The following is a 20,809-nucleotide window of genomic DNA, read 5'->3' on the forward strand; positions in this document are numbered from 1 at the left end:
CTTCTCCCAGCTGTGATTTCCACGGTTCCTTCAACGTATTCAGCCACGTACACATTAATTATTATTTTTAAGGTGGAGAAAGTTTTCCTAAGCGAAAGCCGGCTACAAATATCAGAATACCAGTTTCCAAAGCAGGAATAGTTGGCCGTCTTAGGTTGCAAGTGAAATTATACCGGCGGGCTGAGAGTTTGACAAGTCTGTTCTTGAGCAGAGCGGTGAAGCAGATAAACAAACAAACAAAAGCTCCGCTCCTGCTTATATGTTGTGCCTGTGCTGCTTGCTTTCCCCCCCTCCTTCGAAGAAATGGTTTTAATAAAATGAATTTGACTTTGAAATGTCCTTTTACTTCTCCCATATAAATCAGTTTGTCACGCTGCACCCCCCAGTCATGTTGTAGATGCTTATGCGAGCGCTGCATACATTACGACAAAAGGGTATTTGGAGCAATTTTTAACGATAATTCTGAACTGACCGGGGTTTAAATTTGGCCTGAGATACCGAGAAGCCCACGTTTCCCACAGTCTGCAATTCCCCTGCCTTCCAGTCCCTCAGGAGGCTGCTGGAGGAGCTTTTCCCCTCCCCACCGCAGAGGCAGCAAAGTGAAACGCCAGCGCTGGCTGCGCCCCGCGCTTCGATAGCGGACGGCGGAAGCATCGGCAGGACCCCGAGAAGCTTTTCTATACTGGAGGGATGTCAGGGCTGCTGTGCATTACTCATCGGAGTGGGCTGCTCTCGCGGGGAGGAATGTCATCTCAAAAAGCTGCGAGGCTGAGCCCTGGGAAATCTCAGGCTCCTCGCTGGCAATTAGCTGGCCCAGCAGTAGTTCGAAGGTTTAAAGTGATAAATAGACTTTTTTTTTTCTGTGCTTTGTGAGCTTTTTTCCTCTGAGATGTCCTTGTTCCTCCCTTATCTTTAGTATGTTCTTCTTGTTCCTCGAGCTGCGCCTCTCTGTGTCCTTGGACCTTTTAATTCCCTCCCCAGAGCCGTGGAGAATAAGGGCAGAGCCGAGAGAGGAGGCATCTTTCTACCGCGGTCTAAGGCATTTTCCCCTCCTCCTTTGGCAGGATAGCAAGTCTCGAGGAGACCACCACAGGCTTTTGTCATTAGGCAGAGGTCCAGGGGGGGATGTTGGAGTTGCATCTCGCCAGGGCTCGCTGAAAGGCTCAAGAATTAGTAGGGTCGAGGTGAGGTCGATCTTGGCCCTTGCACACGTATGTTACGACCCTAATTTTGTTTCAAAATCCAACCTAGCTTGAGACCAAACTGTAAAACGAAACGCGTGCAATAAAGAGACTTTACAGAGCAGGCAGAAGCCTGAGTACAGTAATTTATTTATAGAAAGCACGTGGATCAGTTAATGAGGGGAGAGTGCAGCGCAACCCAAGTCGTAAAAGAAGCTGGAGGCTGTGATTTCTGCGGCATTTCGTCCGAGGTCTTGGGGATGCAGCAGCAGTGCTGGGCATTGCCTCTGTGGGGGGCACCGTAACGTGGGAGGGATCTCTCCAAATTGACGTGTGGTTTGGGGTGCTGAGCTTCTGGGGTGCCAGCCTTGAATAAAGTGAAGAGGTTTAGAAGTTGGCCCAAGCAAAAGGTACTATTAATGTCCATCAGCTGTAGAGGATGCTGTCTGTGTTACCATTCTTCATCTGCGGGTGAGGAATTCAGATGCATGAATTCAGTGGGCATTCCTCTTGCTGGAGAGCCGGCCTGATTTGGGGAAGGGCCTTTGGAGCTGAGGTTTGGGAAGGGTTTAGGATGTCAGGCTGTCTGTCGTGGGGCAGACTGCCCTGTGTCATGTGGATTGCTGGAAAACACTGGTACTGGAACAGTGCTAAATGCCTGCTTAGAATTAAAAAATAAATAAATAAAAGAATGGCTAATTGATATGGCCTCACCTCCTGTAAAAATATACTGGAGGAAAAAAGTTTTTTGTTGCAAGTCAGCTGAGCCGAGCTGCAGCTCAGCAGAGCTGGAAGGAGGCCGTCGTGCTCCCTTCTCCCAGCCGCGTGGTCCGCCCTGTGCCAGCTCTGGCTCTGCTCTGACTGCAGAGCAAACCGAGTTAATTTCCTGATCTGCATCCCCCCTCCTCCCCGCCCCGCAGTTTGCTTTTTCTGTGTTAACTTTCTGCCATTTTAGTGATCTAAATCAGCTTATCATATGATCTGGTGAGTGCCAGAATGAGTTCAGTGCTCATGGGAGAAATATGCGGCAGGAGGCTGGAGGGAGGCAGGGGAAGGGTAAGAGCTCCCCACTGCAGTAGCTGGGATCTGTTAATTCAGCTCAAGCTGTACTGAGAAACCCTACCCTTACGGTGGTGTAGCTGAAGGGAGAGGTCGTCTGCATCGGGAAGAGACAAAGAGAGCCGTTGCAGGTCTGATGCAGCACTTGAAGAAACACCACCATTTTTTCCCTTTTTTTAAGAGTTAAGGGCCAGAGTTAAGGCCAAAGAGTTAACTTTAGAGTTAACAAAGTTAACAAAGAGTTAACATTAAGAGTTAAGGCCAAATCCAAGAGAAAGGTCCTTTTTCAGCCACCCAGGGTATTTGCATTTACCCAGTCGTATACCACCCAGTTATCAGCCACCGGTGCATGGAAATGAAATATGTGGCACGTGGAGTTTAACTGTGCTGGCGTGTTAATAAATGATCATTACTATGAGCTCTGCTGAAGTAGACAGAAGAGAAGCTGCAAATGTAATCTGTCTGTGCTTAATCTCCATGATCATCCCTTTAATGTGAGAAAAAAAGAATGGGCTTTAAGACTTCTGTAAGAGTACTTCAAAAAGAAATTCTTTTTTTCAGCCATCTAGAGTGTTTGTTGCTGACGTACCAAAAGAGAAGGGTCCGTCACGGCTGGGGAAAACCCAGCAGCTGGAGCTCTCGTCCGAATGTTTTGCTCTGTGTGCGTTGAAGGGATGGATGGAATACTGATGCTGACTCTTCTCTCTCTTCTCCAGGGTCGACATGTCAAAACGGGTCAGTTGGCAGCCATCAAAGTCATGGACGTTACTGAGGTGAGTAGAGAAACATTCTGCTTTATTAGTAATGTGGGTGCAATTCAACAGCGAGGATGGCATATGGCTTACATCGGATTTATGTCGAAGGGCACGGTCCTTGCATGTGAACGCTTGCTCCCTGTTTGCAGGACCCGACCTCCCGAGCCCATCTGCCCTTTGTGAGATTTTTGCTTGTGTGCTGGGCCCTCTGGCCTTCACACGTGGCCTCGGCTGGTCCCAGGACACACCAGCACATGTAGCACTCCTCCTCCAGAACTTCTCAGAAAAAAGGCAGATTCCCCACTTCCCACTTTTTTTTTTTCTTTCACACGTAACACCTTGCTTCTGCATTACTGAAGAAGAAGATGAGGAGGCTGCTCGAGGGAGAGGACAGTAGTTTCCCTGGTACATGTGCAGCCTGAAAAGGGTGTGCATTTATTCAAAGGAAATGGGTCCAATAAAGTTCCCAGAAGCCTGAAAGCAGAAACATCTGCAGGAACGATGAGCAGATTGCTGGCAGAATTCAGCAGTGTAAAGTAGTAGTTGTAACTGACCCAGGGGGATTTACTGTGGAGCTTTAGATGAGAAAGACGGGAAATTAACCCAGCCAGAGAAATAAAAAATATATGCCCGTACTTGAAGCCTTAGCTGCCTTGTAGTTTATGCTGCTCAGAAAGCAAACAGTTTCAATTAAGTCTTCAAAACAGATCAGGAAAGCTCGAGTTTTCCCTGTTGGTTCCGTTTGTGTTTTACTACAGGGTTGCATCCCCAATTAACGTAACAGCTTCAGACTTAAAATCGAATGAGATCCCGTTGTGCGATCTCTGTAACTCCTGGCTGGTATTGCGGTTCTGCAGAGAGGTTGTGCGTCTTCAAACCCAGCGTCTTCTTTTGCTAAACTCCTCCATCTCCCCTAGGCCTTAGGGGAAAAATTATGTTAATGTGCACGCACTGCACAGAGCAGGGGGTCTTTGGCAGGCTGCTCATGTTAAGCAAAAACTCCTACGAGGATATCGCTGCAAAATGCTTTCTGTGTTGCTGGCGTGTGCAGGGACCTCAGCGAGTGAAAATGGACCTGGACACAAGCTGCAGGGGCGAGCGGCCGAGGGGTAACGGGTGACCAGGCAGGAGAGGGAGGGAAACAAGAAGGTGGGGATAGGTTAACTGGTAGGACGTGAGTCCTATCTCTGAATCTCCCTGTGATCGATGGGCACTGTGACGGCCGATCCCTAACTTAGGATGTTGTGTCTGCCAAGAGCTGGACATTCTTGCTTTGTCAGATGGCCTGATAACAATCAGCTTTCAGCTGGAGCTTCTCAGAGGCAGCCTTCATGAAGAGGCAGAGCCGTCTTGCAGAAGTTAACCTGTAGACAGACCAGGGAAGAAGGAAGGTGCGCTGGCATGAAGCGAATGCTCTTTGCACAGCAGACGTTGCCCTTCGTGCAGTGCTTTGAAGCACGGCAGCGTCCCGAAGCACGACGAAGGCTTCTTCCATAACATGAAGTCTGGCTGCGTTGCACGCTCCCTCTGTTTTTAATAGCGTGCATTAATCACAACCAGTTGTAATGGAGAGGTTGCACAGCAAAAGGAAAACAATTGAAAAATGCTGCGTGTAGTGTGGCTGAGCTCATGTTGCGGGAGGTGGCTTATGTTTTGAAACTCTCTGCAGTTTTTGGCCGGTTTTGAAAGTTGTATGTTGGCGCTGTCTATCTTCTATCTCACGAGCTCATGCTTTTTTAGGGGATGAGGGCAGTCAGAGGGGAGGAGTCGGGAGATGTTAGCCCCACGCAGCTTAAAAGTGTCGCCGTTCCTACCAGCGGAGCTCATGTGGTTTTGGTTCAAAGTAATGAGCCTGCCAAGGCCAAAAGTGTGGTGTAAATTCTTCCAAGTCGTGCTAAGTCAGCCCCCCTTTTAACACCAGGCACGGACGGCACAGTTGCGTGTACCGCTTCCTTGGTGGCAGATGAGAGAAGGCTCAGGAACAGCTCAAGTTGATGTTGCTGCCAAAGATGGCCATACGGTCAAGCCGTGGCTTGCTTTCCTCAAGGGATGTCTCCCTGAGCATCTCCTTTTGCTGGCAGGCAATGTGTAAAACAGCTCTATCATCGTCGTAGCTCACGGCAACTTAACGGGGATGGTAGGAGGAGAGAATTTGGGACAGAGGTGCAGCGGAGGTGTGAAGTGACTGCCACCGCCAGCACTGCTCTGAAAGAAATGCTGAAGGAACCACAGCCTCAAATTTACCTCCTCCACTGGCTTCAAGAGCTACATTTGCATGAGCTGCTCTCGTAGACTAACGGTAACTAACCGAGTATGTGCCTGTGGGGAGAGAGGCTCGAATGGAGACTCTTCTACAAAACTGAAATTGTGATTTTTTTGGTGAGCAGCTACTGCAGCTCCAGGTGATCCACGCCTCGCTACATGGTTTGCTGGCAGTGCTACGTCTTAATGCTCAAATACAAGCGGTGCAGTGGGTGATACCTGATTGTTTTGTCTAACCTGCGCGGAGAACACACAAGACTTTCTTTCTTTTCGGTTACCTCTGATCCAGTGCTTGCTTTGCCAAACGCTTAAAAAATTAGAAAGCCTAATGTGTTGGCAGGCTGCAGGGGCACGCCACAGATCTTCAGTTTTCGAGGCCCAATTCTGCGATTCCTGCGTTGCTCAGGATCACCAGGGTTACATCAGCTCTGGGCTGTAAAGCTTTGATTCCTCCAAACAGGAGGAATGTCCAAGTCAAAGCAAAGGCTTCCCTTAAAAAGTTTTGGTTGGCACGAAGAAAATGAGGTAGCGTAACCTCCAACTAGCAACGCTGGAAGGAACGTTACAGCTCAGACTGAACGTGGTGCTTTGGAAGTGCCCTCCATCCGTCCCAGCTTTTCTTGTGGTTTTCTCTTCAGCTTTTAATTTCGAGAAGAATGGTGGTAAGGATGAGAAAAGAGGAGGTGGGCTGAAGGTAGCAGCTTGATCTTTGAATATATTATGGCTAGTCAGTACTGCTGCCTGAAACGATGAGGGGTGTCGACGTGCAACTTCGCTGTCTCTTCCACTTCTCTCCTCTCTAAACAAATTAAGGAAAGCTCTGTAAGATCATTTAGATCTCTGCAGATCCACAGATCTACAGATCAAGCAATAAAAGATCTAGAAGATCTCAATGTCTACAAGCCTTCTTCCAGAATGGCATGCGTTTAGATCGTGTTCTCGCTTTCCGAGGGTGAAGCTGGAGCATGTAAGGGTGAAAAAATTCCACTGGAGCATGGAGCAAATAACAACAAAACACCAGCGTTCATCAATCAAAAGCTATTCTGTCGCTGGAGCGAGTTCAATGGCCTTAAAAGGGGAACAATATGAACCATCAGCATATACACACTTTCAAACCGATTTTCCCAAATGTACATATGAAGGCTGACTCTCGGGCTGCGGGCGTGCGGTGGGGGAGGCATTATTTGAGAGGTTCCTGCAGTCTGTCTTTAATCTTTATATGTAAGTGCCTCTGCTCCTTATGGGGCATTGTTTTGGAAAAGTCTGCGTTGAGTCAGTGCTGACCCCTTCCCAAAAGGCACTGGGTGACCGCGCTGCTAGATCTCCACGAGCTGCTCGCTGCATGCTGCTGTACACGCTGTAGGATACCAAGCGAGCCGTGACTGATGCTATCAGATGCAACACAAGTATGCTGTGAGATTTGGCAGCCGCTCTTCAGTTAGAAGAATCCATTTTCTCGTGAAGCAAAAAAAAACACAACACAACACATTTAAGACCTTCGCGAAGCTTACTTGGCAGATTTGCATGCATCTGAGCTTGTTAACTTGCATTACGCCCTGAACACACGGCTCGACTTTGTTTAACTCTTCGGGAGGCTTGCCGTGCAGCTGTGCCGCTGTTTCCACTGTCAGCCCTGTGTTCCACTTCCAGAGACGCTTTTCTGTTTGAAATCTTCGGTAGCTAATTTTGAGGGGAAAAAACACAACCGCTGCTTCTCTGTTTGTTGTAACCCCTGACGCTGCTGCTCCTTCCTCCTACCTCTTCCCACACACGCTCTTGGCATCCTTTGGGAAAGTTTTCCGCATGCCTGTTTAACAGCAGCATTTCTCAGCTCCTGTGCCCAGCGTTTCATGGCTTGTCCAGTCTAGTCTGGGTTAAAATTATGCTAAGTAAACAACTGGGTGCTGTGTCCCGCTGATTTATGGAAGAGGCCGCATCGCTTTTAGAGCTCGCCTGTCTTGCCCTTTCCGTAGGTGCTAGGCAGAAAAATGAACAACCCCAAACCAAAAGCTCCGGGCCTGCACAGAAACGTGGCGCATCTCCTGCGCCTGGACGGGAAAGGTGACCGGGATTATTCATTGCTGCCTGCCCAGCCCTGCTGGCTGCTTTCTGCTGTTGTAGGAGGCAAGTCCTCCCAGACGCCTGTCAGCCCGTATCTCATGGTCCGTATGGTGTTATAAACCGTGGCATCGTAAATGATCTTACCCGTTGCCCATAAAGCATGTCCTGAAAGCGGTCTGCAGAAAGACTGCAGCTAAGTAAAGATGTATGTGTGTGCCAGCACATGCAGGCAGACAAAATGAGGGGAAAACAAAAATAATAGCTATCTACATTTTTTTTGAAATGAAAAAAACAAAGATGGTCCATGGACCTTGATCTTTTTAAAGGAAAAAAATAGTTGATGCAGCACTCTGAAGGACAGGGAAACGTAGATCTTCACAGCATGTGCAGCGGAGCTGGGGCATGGCAGCCTGGAGGAGCTGGATATGGGCTCTTTTTTTTTAGTGTGGAGACAAGAGCACGCTGCTTTACCTGGCTTAGGGCAGCTTCCTGATAGAGACCAGTTTATCAGTCAGTGGCTGTACTTACTGTACTTACTGCTAGGTTAGCCAAAGCAAACCTGTAGCCAAAAGCCTTTGCTGCTTCTCACAATCTCGGTAGGAATTGGATCAGGGAGCCTAAAAACCCAGATGGTTCACGTGGGGAGTGCTTGCACCCTGGTTGCTTGTCCCCCAAACGTGAGGCACAGCCCTGCTGTGCGATATCTCCTAAAGCTGATTAAACTCTGATTTCTTCTAGGGATTAAGTTGAAAAGAAAAAAGGCAAAATTAAAAAGCTGCTGGGAACTTACTTTTACAGGTCAGAGGAAAACAGAGCTAAACAGAACGATGCCTTGAGCTGTAATACCTGGTCTGGGAGAAGGCTGGAAAGAGCTCAGGCTTACAGCCAGTGGGGCAGTCTTTTTGGAGCTGCAAAGAGTAGTTTTGGACATGATACAAGAAACCTCCCTGGAGCATTGCTGGCACCAGTTTGTATAAAGGGCAAACTTTTGCTCTGTTCATCCAAGTCCTGGGGTGGTTGGCGAGAGTGTCAGGCTGGAGGAGCTTACTTGGGAAGGGGAGGACGTCAGGCTTGGTGCTGCTGCAAGAGAGAGGCTGAATCGGGAGCTCCACGAGCTGTTTGAGGTGGGGCAGGAAGCCCTGGCTGTCATTAAGCAGCTTGGGAAACGACACACGACGGGTTGGCTGGAGGGAGCTTGTGTCTTGCACAGAGGCTCCAGCAAAGAGCAAGTTCACACTGGTACTGCTGGGCTGGGGGGAAGACTGGCAACAGAGGGGAGCCTTAAAAAAAAAAAAAAAAATCATAAAATGTTCGTACACGCGTGTTCCTCTGCCTGCTTTTTCCACCACATGGTTTCTTCTCAGTGCAAGATCCCTACCTGGGCTGGTGATTGCCTGCACAGTTTGCATGGCAGCACGGCACCTGTCCTCGCGGGTTCTTCTCTCTATTTTAACAAGCTTGTTTGGGAACCTGACTGTTTCAAGGCCGGGAGGAACAGATGTTTTCCTTTCGCCATAAAGATCCTTGAGGGCACCGTAGGCGCCTCACCAGCATCTATTACCTGTCAGCAGCAAAAGAGCTTTGACCGTGAGGGCTTAGTGCGGATCATTTAGTGCTCTTCCCATTGCGGGGTTTTATCGGAGGCTGGGAGCTGGCTTCAGACTCGGCTGATGGTGGATCGCTGCGTTAAGGAGGTGCAAAGAAAGCTGTGCTGTCTCTGCCTTCTCCTCATCTCCTCCTGCTTATGCCAGGTCTGAAAGGCTCCATCTTATCTAGCAGAAAACGTTTTCATCCTCTCCCATAAATGTACACTGCACAAATGACCTAACTGAGTTCGTGGCCTTATGAAGGGGACTTTGGAGAAGAATCTCCTTGTTTTAGGGAGGCAGCTTTAAAATTTTGCCTGCCTGGCTGTAGGAGAACCAGGTAACACCCAGCTGTAGCACAGACTGATGGTGGTCAGGATACTCTCCTTGGCTGAAGCGTGCCACTGGGGTCTGGTCAGCCTGTGAGAGCCTGTGGTTACACACCTGGAGCACAATGCAGCTGACTTCCACTGGCAGATGGGTGGGAGCACAGATACGTATTAAGGCTTCTCTGCACGTCTCGAGCTCTTTGGACAAGTCTGGACTTCTTCCTTGAAAACTTCTTTCCTTTGGTCTGACGGTGCAACTGCCCTGACGCGCTCAGAAGCAGAGGGTAAGTCACCTGGATGGGCTATGGAGGCCGTGCCATCATTTTGGTGAGCAGGACAGGTGCTTCAATTCCAGCTTTCGGGGACCGTTCAGCGATCCAAGCAGCCAATACTCACGCATTTAACAGTAAGGCAGTGCATCTTTTCCTCCAGTACTCGGTCGTGGTACCTGCAGCCATCTGGAGACCTGCTGTTAGCGTTGCCAACGAAGGCACTAATTAAAACGTGACTTCCACGTGCCTTGCAAGGGGCCGGCTGCTAGTGTCCGTACATGGGAAGCCCGGACCCTGATACCGGCTGTGGGGAAGGCTCACTGTGGTAGCACGCGGACGCTTTCCCAGCCACGATATTTAACCTGCAGGTCAGACCTGCACTGACACGAATGTGAGCAGCAGCCTGCGCAAGTCCCCGTGATGGAGCGCGTCTGCCGAGCCGGAGGGGGGCTCTGGGGCGGCCTCGACGCCAGCGTTTTGGCGCTGCCTTACTGAGCACCAAGCTCTGTTTGCGAGAGCTGTCTGGGGAGATTCGACTTGTGATGGGAAACAGAAATGTTTGGTGTGCAGATAACAGCAAAAAGCAGGGGGCTGCGTTTTGTATAATTTGTCAGACACACGGCGCAGCTCCATTTACCCCCGGTGAATCAGACGTATTGTCTGCTCAAGCAAAACAAGACAACGCTGTCAATACACTGCAAGAACATGTGTGCTCTTGTCAGTCTGGACAGGAAAAAAAACAACAAAACACAATGAAGATTGTGACAGAGCACTCTGCTTTAATTTTAGCAAGGCTCTAGGCTGAAGCTGGGGTCTGCGGCGTGTTCCTCCCTCCTGCACAGGCGGGCGGGAGAGCACAGGTCCAGCCCGAGCTCCTGCCTTTCAGGGGCGCACTTCAAATTTTGGCTTTAGGATCAAAGACATGAGAATTAATTTGGTGTTTGTGTTAAAGGGGAGATATCTGCTCGAAATGTAATCTTTCTTGACTGTGTTTAATTGTAGTTTCATAAACCCCACCTGCCTGGGGGCTCCTCCTGTTTCTCCTGTGACATTCCCTATTTTTATCTCGACTTCCTAAGGAAATGAAGCTTCTCCGCGATAGCGCGTGTGCGTCCTGCCTTCTTCTCCACCAAACGCCGTTTGAATCCACTGGCCGGCTTTGGCCAAGCCTAATGAGGGAGAAATTCCAAAGATATGAAGTCCTGACAAGTTATGGGAACATTGGCAGGCGGCGCGGAGAGGAGAGAGGGTGGAATTTACAGCCTCGGTGCTGGGAATGGCAGGCAGACCGTGGCCACTGTCTGTTATCAGTCGGCTGGCCACTGCTCTGTAGTAAATCAGGAGGAGGAGGTAGATAACTTTCTTCTCTTTTCGTCTTTCAAGAGAAAGTTTCAAGGCTTGGCTTTCAAGTGAGCACTGCAGCTAGACTTTGAAGTGTTTAAAATCTCCCTCTGCTTCTGTCTTTAGTTTATGGGTCTGCAAATAGGATGATTACCCTGTGCAATCCCTCCCTTTCTCTTGTGCTCTGTCTTTAACATGTGCGTTATGTGTGTATAAATATGAAATGGCCATGTTGTGCTCTGATGTTTAATGAGAGAGAAATGTTTGCTCGGAGTCCCTCGACAGCGCTCCTTTTGTGAGAGACAAAGTTTGAGTGATCGCGCGGGGAGTTGCTGGCTAAAATACGGTCTTAAAAAAAACAACACCCGGCTCCTAAACCTAGAGATTATGGCAGAAAGTGTTAATGTGCAAGGACGTGGGAATTTGTTGTACTCCGAGCTGACTTGTAAGCACGATTAACACCCCACTTGTGCCTGAGAGGAAGGCATTTTGTCCCCTGGTGCCCAATCCCTCACATATGCAACGGGAAGCACACGGCTGAGCTAAGTGTTAAAAGGGCCACAAGGATGCTGTGCGAACCAGTTTAGCTGATCGCTTTAGGAGAAGGTGCTCTTTGTCACCAGAGCCTGGAAACATCTCGAGTCCTTTTCCAACAAGGGGCTTGTGTACATTCCTGTAGATGGGGTTAATCCAAAAGGGATTAAAACCCACTGAGCGTGCTTTGTGGAGCCTCTCTGGCAGGGAACATTTTCTACAGCAAAACGAATCTGCAGAGGAGTTGTCACTGAGTTGCAGAGATTGGTGCTTCACAATGAACACACACGATTTGGGTTTGCTCTCCTGTCCTTGCCTTCTCTTTTCATAAAACCTTGCTTGGCTCAGGAGTAGGCTGATGGGAATCTGGCCAAGAAGGTATCTTGTTGTGCTGCTGATTCCCAGTTATTTTTCTCATCTGCAAGGGGTATTTGTGAGAACAGAGAGCTAGGTACAGAAGCAGCTGCCGTTCCTGAGTGGAGAGCACATTACCGTTGTAATGTACAGGCACACCACTGATGCAAAAGGCACGGTGAGAGCTCTACAGCCTGGTCTCTTGCACCTAGTTTTGCAGGATGATGGGGGTCTTCAGAAATGCCTTTCTCTCTGCCGAGTGGCAAGGTCAGCTCCAGAAACTAACTTTCTTTATTTTTTCATGTTGGTGGATGTATGAGGTGTTTCTCATATATTTTCCACTGCAGCTCTTTCTTCCCGAACTGAGCTTTAGCGTTTGATTCTAGTTTTACACGAGTTGCTAAGAAGTGCGTGGAAATCCCCGTGTAAATGCAGCAGCCCCTGTGCCTTCAGATAACTGTTCCGAGCCTGGCAAAGCGCCTTGGACGTGCATGTGGGAGCAAGGCCGGGGAGTGGATGTGATTCCTGAAAATGGGTTTCTCCTGTGGAATACTTTACCAAATGGAAATTTAATTGGGAAAACAGACCACAGGCAAAAGGGAGGGCAGGCATCCCGGCTGCTGGCTGCTTGCTTGGCTCCCCCTGCGCTAACCTGTCCTCCCGGCCGACCGCGGCTGCAGGCAGCAAGGCTGCGGTGATTCACTGCTTTGGAAACTGTGATGCAAAGGCAGCACCATTAAGGAGGGTTTTATTTGCCTCTTGCATATTTTACCCATAGCCTTTTACTCCAGCATTTACTTGGGTTTCCTCTCTTCTAGTCTGCAAGAAAAAACAATTTTTATCTTGGTTAGCTGTTTTGCAACCTGGAATTTTTCATTTTTTTTTAACCTCTCTGACACGTTGAAGCAATTTGTTTAAAGGCTTTATAAAGCCTTGAGTCCATTACAAAGCGATGGATTTGTGCTGATCTATACGGATCTTAGAGGGCTACATCATCGGAGAAGTCTCCACTACAATTCAAGCCCCTGAGGGTAAAGTTGGTTCCTCCTTCAGAGTTGCTGGTGCTGCTCCTCAGTTCTGGCTAAAACCATCTGGGAGGTGTACCTAGCCTTGATTTGCCGTTTGCTCTGTTCTTGTACAAATGGAGGCATCAGCATAGAAACTGCAAACTCATTCCCTTGCCCGGGCATACGAACATAAACAAACACCCCTATAAGTTAATGAAAGGATTTCTCCGGCTCGCAGGGAAAACAGGAGGAAGAGTTTGTTTTCTAGGTATTTAGGTATAGGCTTTCACGCAGTCCCAGGGTGGCTGAAGCTGGCAGGGACTCTCGGAGGTTACCTGGTCCAACCCCCTGCTCAAGCCACCTACAGCTGGCTGCCCAGGACCCCACTACAGCCATGGGGCCACTTGTACAGTGATGGCTTTGCGACAACTGGGAGGCAAACTGACTGTGGCTGCTTCCTGTGGACCTGGCTTCATCCTCCTCAGCCACCTGGGGTGGCTGCTGAGGGCTTGTTCGTAGTGCCCCACACCTGTGGGCTTAGGAGCGAAGAGCCAAGCTCTTCTGCAGGGATCCCCCCCTGCTCCGTTTCTTTCCACTGTGCAGCGGGCTATTTTTAGTTGGCTTGCTTGCCTCAGAAATTACTTCACTTCTTGCATTGGACCATTTCCATAACATTCATTGTGATTCTGAATTCCAGCATTCAGGATAAAGTCAGAGCAGAGAGTCGCTGGGTGGTGAGTCCGGCTCGATGGTGGAGCCAAAAAGCTGCGCTGAGGATGAGTGCCAGCTGCCCCTGAGCGCTGACCTGCAGGAGACTGGCCTCAGTGCCCCGCGTTTGGGACCGTGCCCTCTATTCACAGGGGAAGAACCTTGTTAACCCTGAGTTTCGTGGTGTTTTGGCTGGTGAATAGTAGAAGAAAACAATCCCTTAGCAGCTTAACCCAGGTAGCTGATTAGATCTACCTGTGAAAGACATCCGTTTGCTTCAAGTACAAAATCAAAAGCCCAGCCTGCCCTGCCCGGTGCAGTACCATTCCTAATTCACTGGATATTGCTCTGCCTTCCCCCAGATATTACTTAGGTATGACTTAAATCACAGGTTTCTTTGACAGCAGAGTGGTCCTGAGGTGCAGCAGACTGTACTGTGGGAAACAGTGCTCAGTGCTGCATATGATGCATCTAACGATTTGCTGCTCTGAGATGTGAAAAACAGCACAGCCAGTTCTGTTATAGTGTAATGTCGTGCAGCTGGTTGATAAAGCGGAAGAGTATAAATCACTGGGTTTAGGCAGAGCATTATACGGTCACACAGAAAGACCTTCTGACACAGCCGCAATCCCCGAGGCTGTGCTGGATCTGCAGGGGGGCTAACGCTCGCTGCCATTTAATAGTTTTTCTTAGAAAATAAACTGAAGATGCATTTTTTCTGCAGGTCTGCTCTGCAGCTCAATAATACGTGGGATGAATATGGCTGTAGAAACTCAAGAGTGTTCAGGAGCTGTATAGGAGACAGCAGAGATTGTGCCTATTGCTAAGGCACAATAGAGAGCAAAAAGTAATTTGAGGTTGAAAACAGTAATAATGACAGTATCAAGCCTACATCCTTGTGAGTTTCTACATTTTTTCCATGTTTTAGTTACCAACCAGTCATGATGGATTGCTGCCTCTTTCGTACTGGAGCCAGGTGCATAACCATTCACAAAGTACCCAGCTATCACCAGTGCAAGTAGCTACTCAGACCATATCCACGTCCAAGCAGTTGCAAACCCCCATGGCTTCAGAGCTGTTGGGTCCTCCTTGAGTCTGGCCGCCTGATCCGGACTGGCTGATGAGCAGTGATTTCTGGTGCAGTGGTGGTTTGTCCAAATCCTTGTCTAAATTTTCTCGTTGCACTGAGTGCTTGTGGGACTGCTGTGCTTTGGGCCGTCACTAGAGGGCTTCAGAGAGAGAAAGTGGTTTGCCTACTGGGTGATGGCCAGAGCCAGAAGTTTCTTCTGAAGGCTCATAGGCAGCAGCACAGCACTGACCTCTGAGCTAATGCTAGTAGCAGCTTGCTGCTGTTGAGTGGTGTTGAGTGTTTTTTGCATCTTCCACTCAGAGAAACTTGTTCCATCATTTTTTTTTTTTTCCTTTTTATCATTGTTTTTTATCATCTTCACAGCATGAATGGTGAAACAAGGCCTTACTGGGCCCTATGGGGGCCTACCTACTGGGAGGGAAACAGCAGAGGAACAGCGTTGCCGTGTCCCACACCTCCCCAAAGGGAAGAAGACATGCCACAGGGCTTGTCAGTGTGGCACATGCTTACTCTAAAGGCCAGCTCCACGGAAACGTGTTGTACAGAGCTGCTGGAAACTGGGTTGCCACTGTTGCTTTGCTATACGTGCTGCAGCCAGGTACGGCTGCTGGGGAAAAGCGTCCGGTAACTAACCGAAGGAGTGAGGGAATAAGGGCTGTATTGTATGAAAGACAACCTTAGCTGGCTGTCTTGCTTTGAAGATGTTTGCCAATAAGCTGGAGAGTTGCCCTCAGCCAAGCCCGCTTTCAGTGAGGAAGTTTTATAGGTCATGAAAAGAGGCAATGTCCCTTTTTCCACAGCGCCTTGCTTTTATTGAAGCAGTACACATGCACTGTCGTCATTTCTTGTGCCTCGGATCAGAGGCTTAGCATTCGCCCAAAGAGAGTTCCGAATTTCTTCGATTTCTCTCCGTGGCGTGTGAACCTTGGAGCACATAATGGCTGCAACTGAAAGCCAAATGCTGGCTCCGTGCTCCTGATCGCTCTGGCAGAAACTTTCAGATGCTTGGAGACTGCAGATGGAGCTGATCTGGGGACAGAGCTTTTCAAAAAAGAAAAGCAAAACGAAAACCAAAGCACCCACAACCTTTGAACTTCTCTTTTTTTAAATTACGTTTGGCTAACTTTCTAACAGGCTCCCCGTTCGTCCTTTTCCTGTTCTGCACCCCTGCCCCTCACTTTGGTAATTCACGCCAGCCGCCGCGCAGCTGAAGGCTTTCCTGAGAGGGGTGCCATTTGTTAGTCAACTGGCAAAGGCAAGCTTAGCCAATTTCACCAACGCTTTCTGTGAGGCTTTCCACTTCGACTGGGCTTTGGGGTTTGTGCTCGAGCCTGTTGCAGGGAAAACGCTTCGGGGAACCGCAGGAGAGGAGCCTCCAGCCGTGACGGGCTTTGTTTGGATGCCTGTAGTCTGGCAGAAGCTGACCTCCCCGACACATGGTCTTTCACTTAGCTGCCTTTCTCCGGCGATTGGAGAGGTCTGATTGCTGTGTGTGGGATTTCTTCTTCTTCCGCTATGCTTAGTAATGGTTCCAAACCGACCGGCGGCTCCGTTCCTTGGTGGCGGAGCTGGAGCTGGCACGTTTGCTGTGGTCTGTCCCTTTGTGCATGGCTTCATTGTCAGGCAGCTCCGCTCTGAGCAAATCCGGTGCCTTAAAGCACATCCTCCTGAATTTTGGAGCTCTGCACACAAGCCAGGTTTCCTCGTTCAGATGTAAATGGCCCCCGTCCCCACCCCCAGCTCTTTGGCTGGGCTAATTGCTCTTTGTTCGGTCTCAAATCAGTGTGATTAAGGAAAGATTTTTCAGACTGTCACTTCGTCATGTTACGGGACCAGCATAGTAAAAAGTTGTAATATCTGTTAGGGTGAGTACCCCGAGCATAGAATTACAGCCCTTTTCCTGCCTATGAATCATCTTCCCAAGAGACCCCGTGGTGATAGCGTTACTTTTGTTTTAAAGGAAAAGTCCCTGAGAAGGAGGCTATTTATTTATTCGGACAAGAGAGGCCGTCTGTTGGTTTTTGTGTCTTTTTTTTATGTGGAACTTTTGAATTCATCCTGGAGTAAGGCGCTGCTCCAGACACTAGCCATGAGCGTGGTTCCCATGCAGATGCCGGCAGGCTTGGCACGCTGGAGGCTGAGGAAGCTGAAATGCTAGCCTTTCCGAGGGAGGTCACATCATTCCTGCACAGGAGGATTTCAGCGAAGCGCGTTAGCTTGCAGTCAAGCTGCTGAGTGTCACTTTTTAACAGTGGCAATGAGGAGGAGGAATGAGCTGGTGTGACTTCATTTGAAGGATGCGAGTGCTGGAAAACGAGGGTGTGAAGCAGCCCGCTCGGGAAGCAGCTCTGCGGAGACGTGCGTGTGTTTTCTGCTGGTGTAAGGGCCAGCAGGCAGGCGGGCTGCAAGCCATCGCGATGTGGTGCTTGCAGGAGAGGATGCTGTTTGTCTCTGGGCATGCCGCGCAGGAGCGGGCTGCAAGGCTGAGCTGCCTATGGGGTGAAGAGAAGAAGAGAGCAAAGCTGGTTCAAGCAGAGCCACCTCGCACACATCCTCTTTCTGCCTGCCTTTTGTTTTGAACATGTGCAGTGCCCAGAAAGAGGAATAACCACCTGGCCAACCCAGCCACCCCTGCACCACAACACCCAGCTGGTGGTGCTCCCCCTCGCCCTGGGGATGGCCCCGTGTGCACCTCCGGCTTCCACCCTGCCTGGTTTTTGTTTCTGGGTGGGGTTCCCCCGGCCTCCTGGGTTTCTTTCAGAGGCTTTGTGGTTGATTTAGAGCCAGCCTGTGGAGGGGGTTTCAAGGTGGGGACTGGTGGGAGCCCCGCTTTTGCAGGGGGTGGCAGCAGGGGGATGCCAGGCTGGTGGCAGGGCTGGGAAGGGGGCCGTTGTCCTCCAACTCCAGCCACGCAGCCTTCCTCTGTAAGCTGGGGCTGCCAGGGTCTCAGCTCAAGAGAGAGAGCGCCTTGTGCTGGGATCGAGGGTGTTTGTTTTTAAATGGGGAGAGAGATGCCATAGCGGCTCTGATTTTTGAGGTGAAATACTGTTTAATAACCGCAAGCCTGTTCACAGCCCAGCAGCCGAAACAAACCTGTCCTGTAATATTAGGACCATTTATGTTTGCTCCAGTCCTATTTTCTTGGCTGTTAATCATGGTCTCTTTGTCACCTGCCCAGCTAAGGGTAAACATCTGGGGTGTAATATTTTCTGCCAACATTTATTGCTTTTATTTATCCCAGAGGAGGTAGAAGGAGTTTTCTTCTCGGGCAGGTAAATAATTAGCCGGCTATCAGCAGCTCCCTTGCTCGAGAGGGGGAGAAAGGGAGAGAGGGGGCCGTGACGCCCTGCCTGATAGATGGACATGAGCATCTTGTGGCTCTGTTCATTGTTAATTCACTCCTGCAGCACCGCTCAGCTGTGAGGTTTCCAGGCGTGCTTGGCAGCCCCGACAACAAAAACATCTGGTCCAAGAATATAGTTCCCTTCTGCTGGCAGCTGCATGAAAATGATTTTGTACGTAGTGGCACGGTGCCAAATGCACTTACTTGTACACCAAAGTGCACAGCCTTTATAGTGCTTTGGCAGTGCCGGGTGGTTTTAAATGCCCTGTGTAAGTCAGCATGAACCTACCAAAGAAAATCAAAACCTCAGCGAGCTCTTTTATAAAGAGTTCGCTTATCAAGCGTGGACGTACCTTCGTACCTGTCTAGCAGCTGCTCTCACCCAAATACGAAGGAAAAGCCTTTTGGTGACAGCCCCAGTTGTCACCTGTCCTCTGGGAGGGTTTGGCGCCAGCATGAAAGGAAACGTGCCCCTCGCAGACGTCCCCGAATTCAATTCCTCCCGTCGGCAGTCGCCTTTATTCGCCGCTGATAGAGGTTGTCTGTCTGCTCTCTTGTTTTAAGAAGGACCTCCTGTGTGCTGAAGAAAGCGTTAGCTGTGAATCGAGTCGTTTGTGTGTCTGCTGGTGAATTGTAATTTGAGTGATTGGAGCTAATAATTACAGAGTCATCATCATCATCTTGTCAGTCAGATGTAAATCGTTCTGTAATGGATTTCCTTTTTGAAAAAAAAAAAAGCTGTGATTTTGAGGGCAAATTTGTTTTAGAGGTACAATCTAACACACTTATCCCATCGATGAGATCCCCCCGAGCTTCCTCTTCTCCAGGCTGAGCAGCCCCGGCTCTCTCAGCGTCTCCTTGTAGGAGCCATGCTCCAGTCCCTTGATCATTTTGGTGGCCTCACGTTGGACTCTCGAGGCCCAGTCATCTTATCTCCAGGATTTTATTGTTCCGTGTGTGGTCACATTTTGTCCCAGATGTAAACGCTGGTCACCTCATCCCCTCAGAGCTTTGCCCTCCCGGTGCCGACCCGGCCTTGCCACGGGGCCTTTTTCACCGGTGTCACCTCAGGCGGGTTTCCCGGCCTCCCCTTTCCCCTCACAGCCTCTTGGGCCCCCCATACCCAGCTCCATTTTCTCCTATCGGCTCTGCCTCTCCTCCTGTGAGAGGAAAAAGTGCTTGGCGGGGCCTGGTCCTCGGCCCACTGCTGTCACTCGTCATGGCCGGCCCTGTCAGCCCGCAGGGCAGAGGAGGAGGCCGCGGGTTACCTGCGCAGGCTGAGCGGTGACTAACGCTGGACCAGGGGAGCTGAGGTGTTCAACCTTCGGGCAAAGATTACCCGAAATTAAGACTTGCAAGGGCTTGCGCGTTCTCACCGTGTCATTCAAGCCTGTTTGTAAGACACATGTACAGATCGGACGATTCATTTTATTCCTGTGTAATTTACATATTTTGGCTGGCTCACAAAAGAAACCTTGCGTTGAATAAGTCGGATCATGATCTCACACCAGTCCTTGCTTACGAGGAGTTTTTTGGAGGCTGTACCGTAGCCCAAAATTTGAAGTTTTCCTTTTGTGGATGTAAACCAGAGCCTATGTTAAAGGCGGCACGTACGACAGCCTTTAAACTTGGGTATGAGCTCCAAATCCAGCGTATTACGTTAGATGTGTGGGGATGAGACGGCTGTCTATTAGGTGGTGTTTTATCTGGCAGGTGTATCTCAGACAGACTTCTTTAAGAAAGAAGTGCTGAATCTATTTCTTCATAGCATGGGATCAGTGAAGTATTTCACGCGATACAGCTGGCTTGGTGGGCTGCAAAGAAAACTCAGTAATTCCGCTTTTAGGGCTTTCCTCAGTGCTCATTTTCTGACAAAATGCAGGGCTTTGTTAGTGCTGCACGCAGAGTTTTAAATATTTGGAAAGAAAAAACGCAGCCCTTGCAACATTTTAATGAGGAGGGTTTGCTTAATTAAAGCCTGGAAGACTTGGGGAATGCAGACAGCTGAAGGATCAGCAACATGCTATGAAGCTCTTCCACCTACCAGTTGATTCGGTTTCAAAAGCCAGAGTCGATAATAAACCTTGCAGTCTTCCAGCGCCTGTTCGCTGGCATTTAAGAAAATGGTTGATGTTACTAGTGGCCAAAGCCTGGACTCATTTGGTCTAATTTTAGGCACTTGATTGCTGTGCTGACGCTTGGTGCACTGGGTGCCCACAACGTAGTGTTGGGGGACAGGTCCGTGTGCCTGACCTGGGACTTGTCCTATAGAGGGGTGAATGTCACCAGCAGCACCTGGAGGTCAGAGCTACTTGCTTCATGGTTGCCAGCTGCTCACTGCTGGCTTTTGTGGGGGTGCTGGTTTGCAGTCTCCCATCTTCTAAAATCCTTTCTTAAAGCACAATTGATTTTGGAGTACCATCACTTGCCTGCTCCCTCTGTTTCACAGACCTGTGTGTTTTCTTCTGGCCTAAATGTTACATACTGAGCAACACAGAGCCCTTCATTGCTGTCAGGCATGTGATGGGGCTTCTGAATTTCTCTTGTCAGCTACTTCTCCAGCCCAATCTCTTTTTAATAAAGGATCTATGTGAAACAGCCCCGAGGAAGTGCCAAAGTGCGATTACTTTTCCTTGTTCTTTGTTCTGCTCTGTTTGGGTGTGCTTGGTGACAGCTTTTGGTTAAAAGATTGCAAAAGGATGGTGCTTTGTTTGTTTGTTTGTTTGCTTGTTTTAGACAAAATGAAAGAGGAGTTGTAAAAATCTCTCTTCCCCGCTCATCTGTAGATCTTGTTGGTCAGTTGGGTGTGAAGCAAAGGACTGATCTGTAAGGAAATAGTGTGTTCATTTAATTACAGGTTATCGTGACATATGTAATAGAAGAACATTTGTGTTAGGCCAAAACGGCCATTTTTAATGTATTTTACC

At 49.3% G+C, this 20,809-nt stretch overlaps 1 protein-coding gene across 13 annotated transcripts in view; it reads left to right on the forward strand.

Moving 5' to 3' along the window:
* MAP4K4 (mitogen-activated protein kinase kinase kinase kinase 4) overlaps positions 1-20,809 on the forward strand; it is a 152,911-nt gene that overhangs the window by 66,520 nt on the left and 65,582 nt on the right. For all 13 annotated transcript variants that reach the window (XM_035316117.1, XM_035316112.1, XM_035316134.1 and 10 more), the window contains exon 3: positions 2,957-3,013. In XM_035316117.1, coding sequence (XP_035172008.1) covers positions 2,957-3,013 — 57 coding nt within the window. The remainder of the gene's footprint in view (positions 1-2,956; positions 3,014-20,809) is intronic.

Source organism: Oxyura jamaicensis, chromosome 1, assembly GCF_011077185.1.
Source record: "Oxyura jamaicensis isolate SHBP4307 breed ruddy duck chromosome 1, BPBGC_Ojam_1.0, whole genome shotgun sequence".
Lineage (NCBI taxonomy): Eukaryota > Metazoa > Chordata > Aves > Anseriformes > Anatidae > Oxyura > Oxyura jamaicensis.